The sequence below is a fragment of the Carya illinoinensis genome, chromosome 15 (assembly GCF_018687715.1).
Source record: "Carya illinoinensis cultivar Pawnee chromosome 15, C.illinoinensisPawnee_v1, whole genome shotgun sequence".
Lineage (NCBI taxonomy): Eukaryota > Viridiplantae > Streptophyta > Magnoliopsida > Fagales > Juglandaceae > Carya > Carya illinoinensis.
Genome location: NC_056766.1, coordinates 11,278,793 through 11,299,690, shown reverse-complemented (window position 1 = coordinate 11,299,690; position 20,898 = coordinate 11,278,793). Strand labels below are relative to the sequence as shown.

Sequence of the window (20,898 nt, the reverse complement as noted above, 5' to 3'; positions counted from 1 at the left end):
CATTTCTTGATATTTTAAAGAAATATCTATTTTACAATAACCATTGTGAGTGCTCTTACCGTCTAAACTCCTCTTGTGTAGTACTACAGCATGGGCTCACTCTCGAGAAAGAGCAAAAGCTTTTTTTTTTATTTTTTTTTATTTTTTATATTCTTAAATATATTTTTTTAAATTCACGACGTCATTAAAAAAATATTTAATTAATCACTAAGTTAAAAAAAATAAAATTGTGGAGACCAAACTCTCAGGAGAATAACATTTCTGAATGCTAGTATAGTCATGCCCAAGCAAAGAAATTAGTACCTCTAATTATTTCCTTTTTAGCTATTTTACTCAGTAAAAGAAGCACTATTTAGGAAAGAGGACATGAGGTTGAATTGGACTGGCCTTTCACCATTCGCATTATAGTAATATTATATATAATTATAGATTTGTGTAATTATTTAAAAAAAAAAGTAATATTTATTATTAAAAAATTATTATTATTATTATTATTTATATAAATACCGTATTTATTTATTTATTTATTAAATAATCATACGGAACTTTCAGTCTGAACTATCATTTCGTATTCCTGGCTGCATGCATGCATGCTGGCAATCTTCATCCAGAAGGCGAAAGCTAGTTCTTCGACTAGTTATGTGTAGAACTAGTCAATGCGCGTTAACTGCATGTGGGCCTGTGGGCTGTGTTTGTACGAAGACTTAAAAGTCTACAAACTTGTCCATCACACAAGAATTAGAGAAATATATATTTAATAAGAGAAATTATATTTATAGTTATAAAATACGTAAATACTATATAATTTTTTTAAAAAATAAATAAATATAATATTTATATAAAAAAATTAATTTTTTAATAATTGACTTTAAACTTTTCAAAACGAATATATAATATTTATACATTTTACTACTATATATAATATTACGTATTAAATATTTAATAAATATTATACAAGTTATTTTATGATATTTTTAATTTATTTAAAAAAACCACTTTCTAAATTATATGTTTGACTCTTGCATTGAGAAGTATAAAAGTATGTTGTGAATAATAATAAAAAAGTAGATAAAAAATAATAATAGAATATTAAATAATTTTAAAAAATATGTAAAAAATACATAAAAAATAATAAATAATAATAGAATATATTGATAAGTATTGAGGTATCTAAAACATCCGAACACAGTCTTAATTGCCGTCATCTAAGGGGTGGAAAATTATTAGAAAGAAATGGGAGTCGGGACTGAGTCAAGTAGACCTTTTCCAGCTAGCCAATGTGTCCATCACGTTATAAGAACATGAGAAAAATCAAACACGCGTTGCTGCTTTCGCTCAATCAGCGCCAACCCATTTCTCACGTTAATAAACACAATCCAACGACCAAAACTGTCCCAACCTTAACCCACTCTTTTTAGTTTTTAGTATCTCAATTTTTAGCATTATTTAAACTATATGTTGATATTGTTTATTATAATTATAAAATAAGTTTAAAAATTTAATATTTTTTTATGCTAATTATAGATGTGAAAACTTTCACATCATCCATGAATTTGATGCTATACATTTTTTTCTTGAATTTAAAACCCTTCATATATATATATATATATATATATATATTTGTATATGTATATGTATATGTATGAGTAATGCTACTTATTATCTTAATTCTCATCATCTTATTCATGAATAGAATCATTACAATAGAATAAAAGTTAAATAAAATATTGTTATAATATTATTTTTTAATATTATTATTATTTTAGAATTTGAAAAGGTTGAATTATTTATTATATTTTATGTTGAAATTTGAAAAAATTGTAATAATTAGATGAGATTATTTGAGATGAGTTGAAGTGGGTTGAGGATCCAAACTGACCCTTATCTCATTTGGTCTATCTTCAATCCAACATTACTATCAATCTATCAGGAAGGCCCTCTTTGACAAACTATGAACCATACTGTTTCCTTCTCTGTAAATGAACTGAGCATCAGAATCTGATCTTTGTGAGAAAGCATTGCCCCATCCATGACCATTTGTCCTCCCTATCTCGTAAAGCCTTGACCACCGTTTGAGCATCACCCGAAAAAATTACATCTTTTATATCAATCTCTCTGCATAGCTCTACTGTCCTCCACATTCAGCAAGAATAGGTTGGCCTATGAATTTCTTAGAAGCACACGAAGAAATCATGATCTCTCCCTTGTAATTTCTTGCAATGATACCTATTCCAATTTTCTGATTTGCCACATGATTCAGTGTTGCATCGAAATTGATTTTAGTGAAACCTTCTGCAGTGGAAACCACTTTGTTTCTCTTCTACTCAAGCGTTCCTCATTCTGTTATCCACCTCTCAGCCTTTGTGTTTCTCAAAAATCTTCAAGTTAGATTATCACTTTACCTGAGCTATCAAACTTGTTTTCAAATATTGTTTTATTTCTTCTAGTCAAGATTCCTTTAAAAAGCTCTTCTGCATCATTTCCCATAGACGAATAAACTCCACTTCACTATTGCTCCACTTATGAACAGGACTTTGCTTATCTGCCCACACATCACATGCTATAGGACAAGACCATAAGACTCACGGAGTCATTTCCTCTTCCCTACAACATATTGGACAAATAGCATCTTCCAAAATATTCTTTTGATACAATTTATGCCTCGTGGGAAGAATGGAGTTTAAAAATTTCCAAAGAAACTGTATTATACAGGTATGTTCAGTTTCAATATCTTCTCACAAATATGTTTATGTGCATCTTTATTTTAAGATTCTCCATATTTTTCATTTTCCTTATTTCTCCCCAAGTCATATGCACTTCTAATAGTAAATTTTTCATTATTGGTGTGACCTCAAATTGCCTTATCCTTTGCTCTTCTTCTGCTCAATGGAATACTACATATTTAAATAGCTTCCTCCATTTCAAAAATTTCATGTATGAGCTTTTCTTTCCGGTAGTTAAGTTCCTCAATCACCAATTCTTCTACTTTCAAGTTTCCATCCATTATCTTTAGATTCTTTACATGGGACTTAACTTTAAAAGAAGTTGATTGTAGAAGCCACTTTTGTCCCCAAATGGATATGTTGTTTCCATTACCAACTCTCTAAACCATTCATTCTTTTAATAATTATTGAGCTGACTGCACACTTCTCCAAATAAAAGATGGAGAATGTCCAAGTTTTGCCTCTAAAAAATAGAAATTTCTATAATATTTTTCTTTGAAAATTTATGCTACCAAGGAATCTGGTTCCTGCATCAATCTCCAACCGTGTTTAGCTAACATAATCCTATTGAAATTCTCAACATCTTGAAACCCCGTTCCATCTATATTTTTTGTTTCACCCATTTTTCCCAACTCTTTCTGTGTATCCCTTTGTTCTTGTTGGTCCACCAAAACTTTGACAATAAAATATTAATCTCCTTCCACAATTAATATGACTGGATGACTTGAATAGTAAAATTTATAGGAGTAATATTAGATATAGTTTTAAAGTGTACAAGTTTTGCAAACTCCCTAAAAATAAAAAATAGTGCATGAGACTTTCACACTGTAGGACTGGTTAAATCATTTCCCATTTAATAAATAACTTCGTTTTATAGTATTTAAAATATCTAATTTGATTTGATAGATTTATATCAACATCATATTTATTTTTATAGTGAAATGATATTTGTAATTTTGGGGTATGTAAGTTTGGTGTATTTCTTGAATGATATGGAATCTGCATAAAAAATTAATTTTTTAATAGAAAATTTCATTTCTTTCAAAAGAAATGTACGAAATTTACATACCCTCTATTTGTATCTAAATGCTACTCTATTTTTATTTATGCTTCTTTTTTATTTAAGTAGTACAGTTCCGATATAAGGAAAATTATATACATCATACTATCATCCTACTAAGTAAGATGTGACATATTTATCATTATTAAATAATAATTTATTGTATATTTTTTTATTATTTAATAGTGATGAATGTGTTACATTTTACTTAATCATATGAAGATAAAAAGAGAATATAGTATATAACATTACTCTCAATACAAATTTGAAAAGAAAAACTTTTTTTTTTAAATTTTTTTTAAAAAAAGCCTTTTATTTATATTGATAAAAAGAGATTAAAAAAGGTCGGGTACGATTTTTAATTTTTTATGTCTCCGATTGCCGTCCCACGGTTCCGAAAGCGCCGCAAGCGCAAAGACAGTGATGTTGAGTGGAGCCCACTACTCTTGGCTCGGCTCAGCTCGGAGGCGCCGAGCGAGCTTGAAACGTTGCGTTAAGTGCCATGTGAGCTCCTTAATTAAAAAAAGAAAAAAAGAAAAAAAGAAAAAATAAAAAGAGAACAGCTTTCGTTTGCGCGTTTCGTGGGTTTTTTTTGTTAGCTTCTTCTTCGACAATGGAATTTTTGCAGTACGCCGGGATCCGAGTTTCTCGATCACAGCAACTGTTTCGGTTCATCGCATCTTGCTCCCGTCGCTGATATTCCCTTTTTCCCGTAAATATCGTCCGGTTTTCATCTCATTTTCTTTCTCTGGTGTTTTTCTTCCTCGTTTTGTTCTCATCTTCTCGATTCTGTGATTGTATCCATTAGCATTTGTGAATTTTCCCCCGTTTCAAAATTTTTTGGATTTTACGTTGTCCACATTACATGGGTTTTCGTTGTCGTTTTCTCATTTGCGTTATGCGATCAGTGCACGATGGATTACTTTGTTCCGTTGTGGAAAATTACTTTCGGAGATGAATAAAATCTCTGATCGTAGTATTTTTTTTTTTCCTTTGGTCCATATTCTATGCTGTTCCATCTTTTTGGAAGATCTCGATAATTTCGTCTCTGTCATGGCTGTCAAGCTATGGAAATCGATGATTTGCCGATCGAAGTAGGAAATCTTGGGATAATGTTACTTATGTAAAGTGTTTGACTTTTGAAAATTTGGCTGGTTTTTCAGGGCTTTGTCTAATAGCGCATGGAGGATTAGAGGTTGGTGAGGGAGGGGGTACATTCTTTGGCGATAACTTATATTGGGATTTTATCGGAGAGAACAATGTCCTCGAGAAGTGAGAGTCACACGGTGCCGCTTTCAGTGCTGCTCAAGCGTGAATTAGCGAGCGAGAGGATTGAGAGGCCGGAAATTGTCCATGGTCAGGCCAGCCAGAGCAAGAAAGGGGAGGATTTTACCTTACTGAAAACGGAATGCCAAAGGATGGTTGGAGATGGGGTCTCTACTTACTCCGTTTTTGGGGTATGGTTTTTCCGTTTTAAAGTATCGGCGTTGACTATTTCCACTGTGATGGATTGCATCAAAATTTCTAGTTCTTGTTTGATATGTTGATTGATTAGTGCTTTCCTTCAAAAAATAACACGAGTTTAGAGTTTCGTATAATCTGTCAGTTGACTACATTCGATATGTGGGTTGATTACATTCAAGATGTCAATGAATGATCTTTTTAGCAGTTTGAATGGAATACAGGTTTATAACGGGCAGGAGTAAGGATTTTTAGAAACCAAATATTAGAGCCACGAAACTGACATTAAAAACGGTTGTTCAGAATCAGGGAAAATAATGGTATTGGTACTGTGTTGATCAAGTTCATTGGGTAGTTTGGTTGACCTTAATTGCTTAGTGTCAAATTCCATCACGTTCATTTCTAGATTCGTTTTATATGACTGCTACTTGATAGCTGAAAGGAACTGGAATAAAAAGTTTAATGATGGGAAGTTATTGGAAAAGCTAAGGTTAGGTCCATCTCGTTCTGGCTCTTAGCTGGGATGGATAAGTTTTGGTTACTAGGGTTTTTACTTTCTACCAAAGATTGACTTGGTCTTTGCAATATCATAAGCCATATAAGGCATTCAAAGGTTTGCCTTTTGGCTTTGCCAACATATTAATCAGTTAGTTTTACACGAGTTTTTTCATATTTCATCCATTTTTGTTCTTGTTAACTTGTGGTATCTGGCTTATTGGTGTCTTTTCACTGCCATTAAAATTATTTAAAGTTTGAAAACCATTGGAACACTGGTGGCTGCATTCCGTTTATGTTATTGTACTGGTTGTATTCTACTTCATCATATATGGGCTGTTTTTAATAAACATTTTTTACAGCTATTTGATGGACATAATGGATCTGCTGCTGCTATATACTCTAAGGAGAATCTCCTCAATAATGTGCTAGGTGCTATTCCTTTGGATCTTAACAGAGATGAATGGGTTTCAGCACTTCCAAGGGCTTTGGTTGCAGGCTTTGTTAAAACGGATAAAGACTTTCAAGACAGAGGTACGTGTATTTTTAATTCAAATGTAAATTTCTGCTGGTTCTTTTTATTCATAGGTGTGCATAGTATCCATTTTTTTTAATGATTCATCCAAGTTCAACATATAATCAAGTTGGCTTTTGCAATTTAACCCTATTTATTAACACTATGAATCAATGCCTTTGTCACTCTCGTCAAGTTTGCAAGTTCAGGTTTTTCCAGATTTGTTGCTTGTGGAGCATTTTATGTAGGCATACATCCTCACTTTAGAAGGCTCTGGAATTCTATATTTATACTTGTGTTGCATTTAATTGTTCTAGTTGCATAGGTTTGGTGTCTAATTTATGCATGTGCAACAACATCAGTAACAACTATTAACTTTATTTTTCTTCTTATAAAGGTCTACGTGTCACTGTGTCAGACAGTTATGTAGCTTTATATCTCAGACTATAATATCCCTATTTTATATATTTTGTGCTACAATTTGCATGCATGCTTTTGATATATTTGTTATGTTGACCTCAGCACAAACATCAGGAACAACTGCCACCTTTGTGATAATAGAAGGATGGGTCATAACTGTTGCATCTGTTGGTGATTCCCGTTGCATACTTGAACCTGCTGAAGGTGGTATTTATTACTTGTCGGCAGATCACAGACTTGAATGCAATGAAGAGGAGTAAGTTATTAATATAATGTCTAGTGACTCACTTAACAATGACCCTCTTAGGCCTAATCTTTTTCAATTTTATTAGGAGGGAGCGTATCACTGCAAGCGGGGGAGAGGTGGGTCGGCTTAATGCTGGTGGTGGTGCAGAGGTACATCTTGTCTGACTTTGTTTTGAATTAATTTCTGAACTTAACTAAGTAGTGAGAAATTTGTAAATACATCAAGATGCATAAGTGGTAATTTTTTTTTTTTCTTTTAATGAGTAAAAAAACTTTTTTAATATGAATGAAATAGGCGTTGCCATCTACATGGGGTATATAAAAGAAAACACCTAAATACATTTTAGGAACCTAAAAATGAAACAAGAAAATCATGAACACTAGTTCCATTGAGCATAATGGCAGAAAACCAAAGCAAGAAGGTGTACACAAAAAGATTTCGAAGTGAATCCAAAGTGCGCTCCCTATCTTCAAAGCACCGATCGTTTCTTTCCATCCAAATACACCACAAGGCAGAAAGGAATCATCTTCCAAACTATAGCCACCTGAGAACAACTGTGATGACCATTCGAGCTAATAGATTCACCACCCTTGAAGGCATCACCCAAAGCAATGCCAGATCTACTAGAAATCTCATACCTTAATGCCCTTGCCACCTCGCAATGCAAAAGTAAATGATCGAGAGATTCACCATTCTTCTTACATATGTAACACCAATCCATGACAAAGAGACCATGCTTCCTCAAATTGTCCATTTCCCAAGAGCAGCAGTCCAAATGAAGAAAGCTACTTTGGAAGGCACCATACTCCTCCAAACACACTTCCAAGGGAAAGAAATACGACTTTGTGATGCCAAAACCTTGTAATAAGATCGAACTGTAAACATCTTGCTCTCATTGGACCTCCAAAGCATCCTATCCCCTTCATTGCTACCAGATCTCATAGAATATAAGAGACTGAAAAATGCAGAAACATCTTCAATTTCCCAATCATGAACAACTGTCATAAAACGAACATCCCATTGATGAGAACCATTAGAATAGACCAAAAGATCTGACACATAGGCATCCCAATTAGAAGCAAGGCGATAGAGGGCCAGGACACCCTATTGAGAGCGCAAAACATTATTGACTGGAAAAACTCATCCAAACCTTCATAATGGATTTCCAGAAACCCACAACATGCGCTCCTTTCACCTCACTAGAACACAGCCACAATACGCCCCGCGGCAACACACACACACCCACCAACACACACACAAATGTACTTCCATATTTATTGCCAATTACCTCCCTCCAAAGCGACTCCCCTTCCAGTTGATTCCTCCATAACCATTTCCCCAACATAGCTTTATTAAATATCCTCAAATTATCACTTATAAAAAAAAAAAAAAAAAAATCCTCAAATTATGAACCCCCAAATTTCCATTAGAAATTGGACAACAAACTTTGTTCCAACTAACCAAGGGGAACTCTCCTCACCCCCCCCCCCCCCCCCCCCCCCCCCCCCCCCCCAATTCCACTCCACAAGAAAGCACAAAGTAACTTCTCATTCTGATTGGCCACCCTTGCAGGCAAAGGAAACAAGGATAGAAAATAAGTGGGGAGATGGGAGAGAGTTGTATTGATTAAAGTGATTCCACCCCCTTTTGATAGATACATCATTTTCCTCCCTGCCAACCTTTTCTCAGTTTTCTCAACAACCCCATCCCAAATAGCTTTAGCCTTGAAAGGAGCCCCCAACAGATGACCCATATATTTCATAGGCAAGGAAGCAACTTTACAACCTGAAAGACTCGCCAAGCTATTAATATTGTGCACACACCAATTGGGACCATCTCAGACTTTCCAAGATTCACCTTGAGATTGGAAACAACTTCAAAACATAACAAGGGGTCCTTAATGCTTGAATTGGCCATGGTCCTCATCACAAAAAAGAAGAGTGTCATGTCATCTTCAAAAAACGATGAGAAAGTATGATAAAACCAATATTAGGATGTCACCGAGAAACCAGAGAGAATCTCCATCAACGGGGGCCTCCATCATTCGACTAAGCGCCTCCACGACAATAGCAAAGATAAAGGGGGACAAAGGGTCCCCTTGCCTCAAACCACGAGAGCTGTTAAAAAAACCAGCAGGGGTGCCATTTACCAACACCAAAAACTGAGTGGTAGAGACACAGCGCTTAATCCACAAATGCCACCCCTCCTCAAAGCCACATCTCCCAAGCATATAAAAAAGGAATTCCCAATTCACATAATCATACACATTTGCCATATCAAGCATACAAATAATGCCTAGAACGTCCTCCCTTATTCTACTTTCTAAGTGTTCATTTGCAATGATTACTGAATCAAGAATTTGTCTCTCCCAAACAAAAGAATTTTTAAGGCTTGGAAATAATCTACTCTGTTACCGTACTCAGACAGTTGGCTATAACCTTTGAAACTATCTTATAAACCCCACTCGCAAGACCAATAGGACGAAAATCCTTAACCCCCAAAGCCAAGGTTTCTTTGGAATGGGAGCAATGAAAGTCGCATTGAGGCATTTTTCGAACTTGAAAGTATAAAACTCATGAAAGACCCTTATCACAGCATCTTTCACAACATCCCAGAAAGTTTGGAAAAAAATGCCGTAGAAAAGCCATCAAAACCGGAAGCTTCTTTTGTCATCCCACTAATCACGGGATGAATCTCATCTTCATTAAAAGGTCTTACCAACCATCTTGTGCTATGGGGATCAAGAGACTCAAAAGTCAAACCATCAAGATTTGGCCTCCATGTAGCTTGTTGCGTAAGAAGATTCTCATAATAGTGCACAATATGATCTCTAATCTCGGAAGGGTTTGCACATGATTGCCTGAATGAAGCATCTCAATAGCATTATTATGCCGATGGGAATTAACCACTCAGCTTAGTACATTTATAACCTGTCTCAACTGGACTTTTGCTGCCAAGAAATCTCCTCCATCAACAACAACCTCTCGAGTTCAGCAGCCTCTGAACTTTTCCTCAACAAAACCTTCTCAAGAAAAAAACCCCATTCTCCTCTCTACCTTCCAAGTCATGCAGCTCCCCTCCATAAGGGAATTCTTCTGACTGTCAACATTCCTAAAAACTTCCACATTCCACTTCTTTAGATCATTCTTCAATGATCTCTCACTCAAAAAGCAAGTAATGATAAAATCCCATTCATACATCAAGGCAAATTCCTTGATAATACAAGCCCACCAGCTCCTCCACAAAAGTCTCTTTTCACTGTCCACCAGAACCCACATAAACCCACCCGCACCCATCCTCAACATTTTTGAAAGTGCAATCAACCGAGAAGTTCCCAATACACTCCTTGATGGAATCCCCACTCTTCTATCCCACAATAAGAGAACACCTCCCGAAGCTCCCATAGATGCCAGATAAGACCATCCCACAAATGAACAGCTTAACAAACTACGAATAATTCTTCTGTCGATAATTCTTAACTTCATTTCTTGTAAACACACGATATCAACCTTCCAATGACGCAGTAAAGACTTAATCCGAAGGCGGATTGAGATCGTTAAGCCCCTGGACATTCCAAGAGAGAATCTTGGGCTTCATAAGAAAAATGAGACCCCTCCCCTAAAATCTCTCCCGCACACCACTCCCCTCCTTTGCATCATAATTCTTTGTTTCCGTTGTCCTTTATTTTATTCCAGACGTGAAAATCTGAATGAAAACCAGGTCAACTTTAATAATTTTTTAAAACATGGGAATTCTGCCCAAAGAACCAGATTGTTTTGGTTAAGATTGATGTGAATATTAGGATGATGCATCTATAGATTTTAGCAGATTTGATTATTGAATCTTTTACAAATTTTCCCAATAATATTTTTTCTTTAGATAAACTGATGATGCTGATCTGCCTGTATAAGATGATAGATCGATTCTCCTCCTGTTGAATTTTTTCAAATCTTCGAACATTCCTGTTTAATCCATGAAATAAAGCTGGTAAATAACTGTTCTAATGATTCTTTTTTAGATTGGTCCTTTGAGATGTTGGCCTGGTGGTTTGTGTCTTTCTCGATCAATTGGTGATATGGATGTTGGCGAGTTTATTGTTCCTGTTCCTTATGTAAAGCAAATGAAGGTTTGTGTTGTATTCTTTCTCTTCTCCTTTCTCTTCCTCTCTTTTTTCTCTCCTGTTTTTTTTCTAAATATTTACTACGAGGTTTGTTAGACCTTACATTCACATTTACATTCCCATTTGTAATTACAATCTTCTTGCATCCCATTGTACATGTTAAGCATATCTTTTCTTTACTTCTGGAAATTTCCAATCGTATAATTTATGTTTGAGGATTTACCCTCTGTGCGACTTCGTATTTGAACTTCCTTGTTTGCAGCATACTATTGCAATATAAAGTTATGGGTGTTGATTCACTCAGGATGTCCCAAGGAGGAGGGGGGAGGGGGGTGGGTGAGAAGCGAATGAGAGATAGATAGATTTTGAAGTCGATTGAAGTGAAATAGTTTTGTTGGGCTTGGGGGTATGCTCCCCCCAAGTCTAAGGTTCAAGTCCCCTTGAGTGCAAACAATCTCTAGGGGCCTGCATGGTATCCAAGTCCTTAAAAGATTAGATGTAGTTTCTTAAGTGTTGATGCAAGGGTTCCAATTCAACAGAGAAATTTTTGCAGAATCTTGCTCAAGTTTGTGTACTGCAATCCTTCTCTGAGGAATGGTAGTGACCTACCCTGTGTTCATTTTTTTAGGAAAAATAGACATGACACTTAGATTTGTCTGCTTTTATTTCTATTTTCCCTTTAAGTATCTTGCAATTGCCCTTCAATTAACTTCTAAACTACAGGAAATTTTATTATACGGTTCTCATTACAATGAACAGTAGTTCAAAACTTGCATTTTCCTTTTGCTTTCACCTCAAAACCCAACTGTTATTTTTATCTACCTTCACCACAAAAAACCCCCTAAACATAGCTTTCCTCAAGTTGCTCTCTAGGAACACTCCTTTGTCAGATTGGTGCTTTGTCATGCATCAACTATTGGGTAGATAAGGCACATAATCATCTTGAATGGGCATAGTGCAGAGGATTTACGTTGCTCACCATGAACATTTTTAATGGTTAGACTATTTGAGTCCTCTTGTTTTAATTATTAGAAATTATTGGAATCTAATTCTCTCAGAACTTCGTGTAGCCATCTGAATATGCTCCTAGGTGTTCATGACTGGTACATTACCATGACTTGTGCCACTAGTTTTTGTTTTTTGGCTTTCAATGCAAGTTGTACTAAATTTATTATGTAACTGCATTAAAATTGAGCTTTAGAGCGTGGTATACATATTAGGTGGTTTATCTCACCTGCATTCCTTCGCACAGCTTGTTGAAAACAATGGGATTAGATATGCACCTTGTTAGGCGAGACAGTCAATTCTATCAACTTGAGCAAACACAAATATTTTGGGGGGAAATACTTTTTCTCTCCCCACAACATGAACTAGAAGAGACAGCTTTAGGAGAAAGTAGAGTTCATGCCAATTCTCTGGTACCCTAGTGAACTATAATTCACTTTCATTGCAATGCAGTAATTATTACCATTGGAAATTTCCTTTTTAAGGAAATACAATGAATTAAACAACTATACAAGGAAGTTTTAAGGTTCAATGAGAATATCAAAATCTCGGCTTAACGTCACCTTGCAACATTCAAGCTCGCAACGAAAGAACATGGATACTAACTCTCTTGTGGTCCGCCAGTAATTCTCGAGATGTTCAGTTTTTTATGACCTTTTCTTTTTCATAATTTTTAAATCCTTTTTTTGCAGCTATCTACGGCAGGTGGTAGGCTTATTGTCTCAAGCGATGGTGTTTGGGATGCTTTGTCTGCAGAGACAGCTTTTGAATGTTGTCGTGGGATGCCGCCAGATGCTGCAGCTGCGCAAATTGTTAAAGTATGCTACAACTAGAATATAATTTTTTTTTTTCCCTTTAGACCACAGTATATGCATCACTGACTCCTACATTTCAGATTCTATGCCTGCTTGCCTACTTTTACTGCTTATCTTACTCTTTTTTGTTCCATTTCAGGAATCATTACAAGCAAAAGGACTACGTGATGATACAACCTGCATTGTAATTGACATATTGCCACAGGAGAAGCCTGTTGCTCCTTTGCCACCACCAAAGAAACTGGGAAAAGGTGTGTTCAAGTCTATGTTTCGTAGGAAGTCCTCAGAATCATCTTCTTATGCTGAAAAAGAATACATTGAGCCAGATGTGGTGGAGGAAATATTTGAGGAAGGGTCTGCTATGCTTTCAGAGAGGTTGGTTCTACGAAAACCATGATTATTAAATCTGAATTGTGCTTATATTTCAGGCATCATGTGACCAGTGGTCATTTCATGCTTTCCTTTTTTGTCCTTTTTGTCATACCTGTGAAGTATGGTGGCACAATCACTTTTAAGTGTTCATGTAAATTTATAGCTTCTCATGCAAAATATGCTTATGTGGAATGCAGGTTAAATACAAAGTACCCGCTCTGCAACATGTTTAGGTTGTTTACATGTGCAGTCTGTCAAGTTGAGATGAAGCATGGAGAGGGTATTTCAATACATTCTGCCTCATCAAGCCCACAAAGGTTTCGTCCATGGGATGGCCCTTTTCTTTGCTTAAGTTGCCAAGAGAAGAAAGAAGCCATGGAAGGGAAAAGACCATCGGGAGGTATGAAAGCTCTCCATCTTTCTCATCCTTTACATTGCTTAAAAAATTTACAGCATTTATGCTTCTAAATTTTAATCTTGCTCTGTTCTTTTTCAGATGGACATAGTAGCGGAAGTGACTAGTCAAATCTCCTCAGCCATATTTATATTTTGAGATCACTAACAATTGTTTCAAATTTGATCCTCAACTGAAAGTTGAAGCTTCCTGAAAATATTATTTCCCTTCAATTTCTCATGGAGGGTGTTCAGCTCTTGGATCCATTCGGCATTCACTTCAGAATCGTTTTGGACCACTTTTTTAATGTTTCATTCCTTCAAGTCAGCAGATCACAGTTAGAGGTGTTTGCTTTTCTGAAGACCTGTTTTCTGACTTCCACAACAACTTTTCTAGCGCCTGCCTCCGTTAAAAGAGTTATGGAAGCTTTGATAAATTCACCAGTGCATAACGATGCATTGGAGGTAATTCGTTTCTATCTGAATCCATTCCCCTGTATGCCAGTTCTGCCATTTCATGGAGTAACAATTAATGAAAGAGCCTTTGCTGTAATATTGTTATATGGGAAGTTTTATGAGACCTCTTATAGACTCATTCCAAATTTGGGAAACTTGTTTCACCAGCTTGCTGAAGGAATGGGTTCATGTAGCATAAAATTTCATCCTTCCTTTGACAAGTAGGAAGGTGAACTTGTGGAATAGAAAATTATCATTGATTTTTTTTGGAAGAGAAATGTCTTACTCATTGCTAACTTTTCTTTGTTTTGATAGATCTATAACTGACTTGAATACTCTTAAAAAGCTCAAGTATGTATCTGGTTACTTCTTTGTAATTGACAGTACTTGTTTATTTTGTTTTCTTGTCACCATCAAATTCAAAGTGAGCCGCTAAATATTATCCTAATTGTTAATGAAATAACTGTTTGGATCAGTTGACAAGTTTTCTTGGACCACACTTTGTCAAGGCACTCAAACCAGCTATTTGATCCTCTCTCTCTCTCTCTCTCTCTCTCTCTCTCTCTCTCTCTCTCTCTCTCTCTCATATTATTGTAGCTACCCAAGTTGCCGACTTGTCTGACAAATTGGAATAGCTAATTATATGACAAATACCATATGTAACCAAATTAGCATATCGTGAGCAACTATACAATAAATAGAACATTTAAATGACCATCAATGCAAAATCTGATTAAGAACTTAGATATTCTCTTCCCATTTTTTTGAAAAGTATTAAAATCTCATTAACCAATGAAAATACACATCCATGTATATATGGTGTATACAAGAAGAGAGTCACCTATCTCGGAGTTTTGAGCTCCTCATGTTTATTTACTATCCTCAAAATTCTTGTTATTTCTTTTGCTTTTCTTTTTTCAATTGCTCTTTTGCTTCACAAACGTTGTTTGATTGAAGAAAGATTAAAAAAGAAAAACTCTTTATGAATATGTTCATTAGAAAACAAAAAAGGCATGGGTTGAGAAAACCAAAAATATACACTTAGGAAAACTAAGAGATTTCACCAATTTTAAATGAAAACTACCAACGTATATAACTTTTAATTTCATTACATATATATATATATATATATATATATATGTATGTATTATATCTAATTTCGTTTAATAACTAAATGGGGATGAACAAGAGCAAAGCTTTCTACTTCCATAAATATATAATGTTATAGTAATTTACTCAACGATACGATACCAGGCTTGCTTCCATTTTCTGTTCTAGGCAAATTGCATTATGTTGTATTAAAATAAGATAAAATCTTTTTACAACTGGTGAAGACTTAATCCCATATATAAAGAACAACCAAAATACATGATAAATTGCATGAGTTTGATGTTGAAAAATGATAGTTCTTTTTTCCGGTGACGTTTTGGTGATTACAACGGTGAGATTGTGATTGTTTTTAGAGTTATAGGTGTATTCATAATGGGTTCCTTAAACATGTAGTGATAGAATCCAAGGGTTTTTTTTATTTTATTTTATTTTTCCTTCTCAATATCAGAGGAAGGAAGAAAATCGCAAGGGAATGAAATTGTAGCTTATTAGTGCAGAGATGTTCAAATATTTGTGGTCGAAACATGGTGCTAGTGGAGTATGGTGGTTATAGCAGGTTCAATTTTATCTTCATATCTTAGGAGAAAGAGGGTCAGGGATGGAGGAGGTTGGCGAAGGCACTGTGGGAGGATATGATTGAAGACAGAGGTATTAGTTAGAACAAAGAGGGACAACTATGACGCAGGTGGTGGCGGTGGATCAACCAAAATAGCGCTTGTAAACAGAGGTGTTGGAGATGACAAAACCTCGTGAAGGGGTTCGGGGTAGAGATAGTGGCACCATGGCAGTTGGTGGGGATGTTGGGAGAGGAACTCATGCAAGACAAGGCAACTGGGCATAGGGCAAGCAGAGCTCCTTGTACAACGAATACAACCAGTACATTGTGGAAGAGTGGCGGTGGTAGGCACGTTGTTGGTAAAGGCATGGTAGTGGGGGACGTACATAGTACGCTTTTGGAGTTGAGGACACAACTGATCAAATTGCAGGAGAAAGTAGAGATGTTATTACAATATGAAGCGGAGAAAGGTGTGTTGGAAATGGGCCTAGGCTTGGAGATGAGGGGAACTAGAAGGTTTATACAACATGGGCAACTGAAAGGGGGAAACGTGAGCCTGGGGTCGATTTCTATTGAACCTTGTAGTGTTTTACCAATTAGGTAGACAAATACGATGCAAGTGAGCTGTGTGTGTGGGCCTCATCCTGTGGGTCAACACGAAGGGAAAGAATCTATCGGAACCCATCTTGTGTGGTGAATTAGGCCAAGGGGTGACCTTGGGCCCTTGACTAGTGAGAGTTTGGTACCCTCACCAAAAAAGCTCTATCAATTGCGTGACAGGTTGAGGAAACTTCGACAGAGGCACAGATGGTGAAGGCGACGACTGGGGAGTCGACTACATAGGTCTCCAAAACGGCACTCGAAGGCTTCTCGCCACTGCATGTCGGATCTCTAGTGCATCTTAGCTAGACAGTGTTGGCAAGTGATAGGGAAGAGGTTGCCACCGTTTCTCCGATGGTATCCCTTCCGACGAAGGCCATACAACATATAGATGAAACTTGAGACTTGCTCTTAGGGGAAAAAAGGGACGTGGGTGTAGATGAAGGGCATTCTAGGAGTCTTATCATGATGTAGAGCTTCTCGGAATGGGAGCATGAGAATTTTTCTAAGGAGGGTGAGCTGAGCACTCTATTGGTTTCATAGTGGACGCTGCTTGTGAACGAGGTGTATAAGATCATCTCTAAGGTGCTTGCAAACCACCTAGGTGAGGTGTTGGGAAAGATTATAACAAAACTCCAAAACGCATTTGTATGAGGTAGGCAAATCCTAGATCCAGTCCTCATCACCAATGAGTATCTAGATAGAAGAAAAAAAATCTAGTAACTTGGGGATCCTATGTAAATTAGATATGAAAAATGCCTATGATCATGTTAACTGGGATTTCCTACTCTACTTGCTTAGGAGGTGTGGTTTTGGGGAGAGATGGTATTTATAGATTAGATGGTGCATATCAACGATGAGATTTTCTGTGTTGGTAAATGGTAGTCCAATTGGCTTGTTCAACAGTTCTCAAGGTCTAAGATAAGGGGATCCACTATCCCCACTCCTTTTTGTCATTGTTATGGAGTCACTGAGTAGAATGACCTCAGCATTGGTTCGCAATGGTTTTATGGTTGGATTCTTGGTTGGTAACCCCACTTGGGGTACTATTAATATTTCTTATTTATTATTTACAGATGATACGCTTATATTTTGTGAGGTAGAACAAAAGCAATTGTGGGCACTGAAGGCACTCCTACTTTGTTTTGAAGCTACATTGGGTTTGAAAGTGAACCTTGACAAATTAGAATTGGTGCAAGTTGATAATGTTTGCAATATCCAACAACTGGCTAACATTCTTGGATGGAAGGTTTTCACCATTCCTATGAATTACTTGGGTTTACCATTAGGGACTACTTTAAGGGCTATACCAATATGGGATATAGTGATCGAGAAGATTGAATATAGATTGGCTTGTTGGAAGAGACTATACTTGTTGAAAGGTGACAGAATCACTTTAATCAAAAGTACTCTCTCTAATCTCCAAATGTTTATTTATTTATTTATTTTTATTTTTTATTTATTTAATCTTGGTTCCCAATTCTAGCAAGTATAGCAATCCAGATTGAGAAACTTTATAGAGACTTTCTTTGGGGTGGGATGGGGGATGAATTTAAATCCATTTGGTCAAATGGGATAAGGTATGTTCCCCACTTTCTTTGGGAGGGTTGGACATTACTTGAAAAATGGTTGTAACGATATAATACGAAACTGGAAGCCCTATGGAAGTTGGTGATTGATTGCAAATATGGAAGTGTGTGGGGGAGTTTTTTTTTTTTTTTGGGGCAGGGGGGGTTGGTGTACTAGAGAGGTAAATGGGGCTAATTGAGTGGGCATTTGGAAGCATATTAGTTAGGGATGGGGGTGTTCTATCATCATACTAGACTTATGTTGGGAGATGGCTCTAGAATAAAATTTTGGAGTTCTTCCCTAAAAGACTTATTCCCCTCCGTATTCAAGATTGCATGTAAGAAAGAAATTTCAGTGGTTGATTTTATGGTGATAGCCGAGATCAAATACAGTGGAATATCATTTTTAGTAGGTCCATCTAAGATTGGGAAGTTGGTAGTTTTAAGGAGTTCTTTCGACTTCTGAATTCTTTGAGATTGAGCAACCAAGGAAATGATAAGTTGTTATGGGTACAAGTAGGTAAATGCACTTTCTTGATCCGATTGTTCTATAAGTCTCTCACACAGGTGTAGAACACTCAATTTCCATGGAAAAGGATCTAGCGTAGGGGTGGTAATATGTTATACGACCCGTTAACTTAACACAAACATGACACGATAATAGCGGGTTATGGTTTAGTTTTAACAGGTTCGGGTCGAAATGGGTTGACCCGTTAAGACACGATTGCTTAACGGGTTGATAACGGGTCAACCTGTTTTGACCCGTTATAGCCCGTTATGACACGTTAAGAAAGTTAAAATTACAATTATACCCTTATACCTCAAAGTAAAATTGTTATAATTTCAATTTCAATATTTTTATTATTTGAATTGTAATTTTGGACTTATAGTTAGTTTTATAATTTTTATAAATATGTGATTTTAACATTTATATAAAATTATGTTAATTTAATCAGGTCAAACGGGTTAATTTTGGGTCTACTCAACCCATTTACATAAACAGTTTAAAACGAGTCGTATTGTGTCGTGTTAACCTAGTTTGTAATATTCACTAATGGGTCAAAACGGGTTGACACAACACGATCCATTATGTTAGGGTTTGAGATTTTGACATGATAAGCTTAACGGATCGGGTTAGTATTGACCTATATAGTATAATATATATGTTTTGATACAACACGAACACGACCCGTTAACACGATTTGATACCCTTAATCTAGCGTAATAAGGTGCCTCCAAAAGAGGCTTTCTTTGCTCGGACTTCTCTGGATAAGATCTTGACGATGGATAATTTGCAGAAACATGAGGTGATCATAATAGATTGGTGTTGTATGTGCAAGAAGAGTGGTGAGACTGTGGATCATCTTCTACTATATTGTGAGGTTGCTAAAGCGCTATGGGATGAGGTGTTCAGGAGATTAGAGTTAGCATGGGCTGCGCCCACCAGTGGAGGTGCTTTTGGCTAGTTGGACAAATCTTAGAGTTATTCTATAAATCAAAGCCACGTAGAAGATGGTTCTTATTTGTATTTTATGGTACTTATGGTAGGAGCGAAACGATAGGACATTCGAAGAAAAAGAACGATCTTTTGAGGATCTTAGATCTATTTTTGTTAGAGCGTTATTCCTATGGGCCATAATTGTAGATTTTAATGGTCTAGGCCTATATGATTTTCTTGTTTCTTTTTCTTCATCCTAGATAGATGTTTCTTTTTGTATATCTTGTGTACTTGCCTATGCCTATTCTATTAATATAATTGTTTACTTTTTAAAAAAAATTGCTTGTGTTTCCCAGTGAAGGGTTTATCTAGAATGGACTGAAGGTCCAAGGTCCAAGTTGATTAGCTATCGCGTTAACGAGAATAAATAGTAAATGAGGAAATCTTGATATGGAGCGCGAGGATCAACAAGGGTGATACTACTATAGCTGTAATTCAAAGCATCCATATATTCTGACGATTGGTTGTTGCTAAAGATTTTCGAAACGTCAACTTCATCTAAAGGTGAGTGGCAGGTAGGAAAGCGGTGGCAGCGGCAGCGGTAGAGCCTAACAGATGGATGGGAAGACAGAGTCCAGAATGCTTGGTGGTTGATGGTGGCTGGAATAGTCCAGATCTTAAAAAATAATAATAATGATAATAATAAAAGAGACCGAAGAGAATGTAAGGAAGAAGGAAGATACCGGAGAGGAAAGAAAAGTTTCTCTCCGGAACTCTGGAAAAAAAGGAGGTTAAGAGCCTCACATTGAAGGATAAGAGTCCTACCAAGTTTGCCTGTATCTGTGGTTTTTGTATCACAAAGATTGAGACCAAACTTTGGCTGGGACAAGAATTAAGACACTGCTCTTCTGTAGGTTTGTTTGAGACAAAGTTACATGTGAACTTCAATAATTTGCTTCTTTGAATTTCTACCTATTGTGTTAATCTTTCACATCTTCTGTTGAGATCTATGAGAGAAGAAAGCATTCAATCTGGATTCAAATAATAAAGTGACAGCCATTTCCTTCCAAATTTAACATCTTAATCTGCCCCTTAAAACAGAGGCATCTCAAGTTAGTTGTGCCACGAGCATCACACATATTAGGCACATAAGGTATCAAGAACATCGCACTGAAGTTGATATTTCATAAATTTTTGACCCTGCTGATTTCTGTGCTCCATTATTACTAGCTTTTTAGGTTCTGGGTCCATTTCATGGTCCTGATTCTTTGGGATCAATCTATAATTTGGGAAAATATCCTCTTCAGCTCTTGTCCAGACTTGAAAGCCTTAAGTGGAAGAGAGATAGACTGTGATCATACAGTTTGGGTAAAACGTCGAGGAGATCATGATGAACTTATAAATTTGATTTTACAAGATTTCAAAACACTCACATCCACCACACATATGCTTGCCCATACTGAGTAAAGATGAGTGAGAGAGAGTTTGTCTGATACCAACTTTGCTGCTTGGCTTTTGTTCCCAAGACAGTGTAAGTCATGGAGA

The 20,898-nt window shown here is 36.3% G+C and overlaps 1 protein-coding gene across 2 annotated transcripts; it reads left to right on the top strand.

Annotated features, from left to right (window-relative positions):
* Positions 1 to 1,930: 1,930 nt before the first annotated feature.
* Positions 1,931 to 14,458, top strand: LOC122296407 (probable protein phosphatase 2C 12). 2 transcript variants are annotated; one of them, XM_043106078.1, is made up of 10 exons: positions 1,931 to 2,712; positions 4,947 to 5,240; positions 6,102 to 6,273; positions 6,776 to 6,929; positions 7,006 to 7,069; positions 10,939 to 11,046; positions 12,738 to 12,863; positions 13,000 to 13,235; positions 13,430 to 13,632; positions 13,729 to 14,458. In XM_043106078.1, exons 2-10 carry the CDS (start codon positions 5,043 to 5,045, stop codon positions 13,752 to 13,754), a joined length of 1,287 nt encoding a protein of 428 aa, XP_042962012.1. In that variant the 5' UTR covers positions 1,931 to 2,712; positions 4,947 to 5,042; the 3' UTR covers positions 13,755 to 14,458. The 2 variants fall into 2 exon arrangements, with proteins under 2 accessions (XP_042962012.1, XP_042962011.1); XM_043106077.1 differs by lacking the exon at positions 1,931 to 2,712 and adding an exon at positions 4,329 to 4,495.
* The last annotated feature ends 6,440 nt before the right edge of the window (positions 14,459 to 20,898 follow it).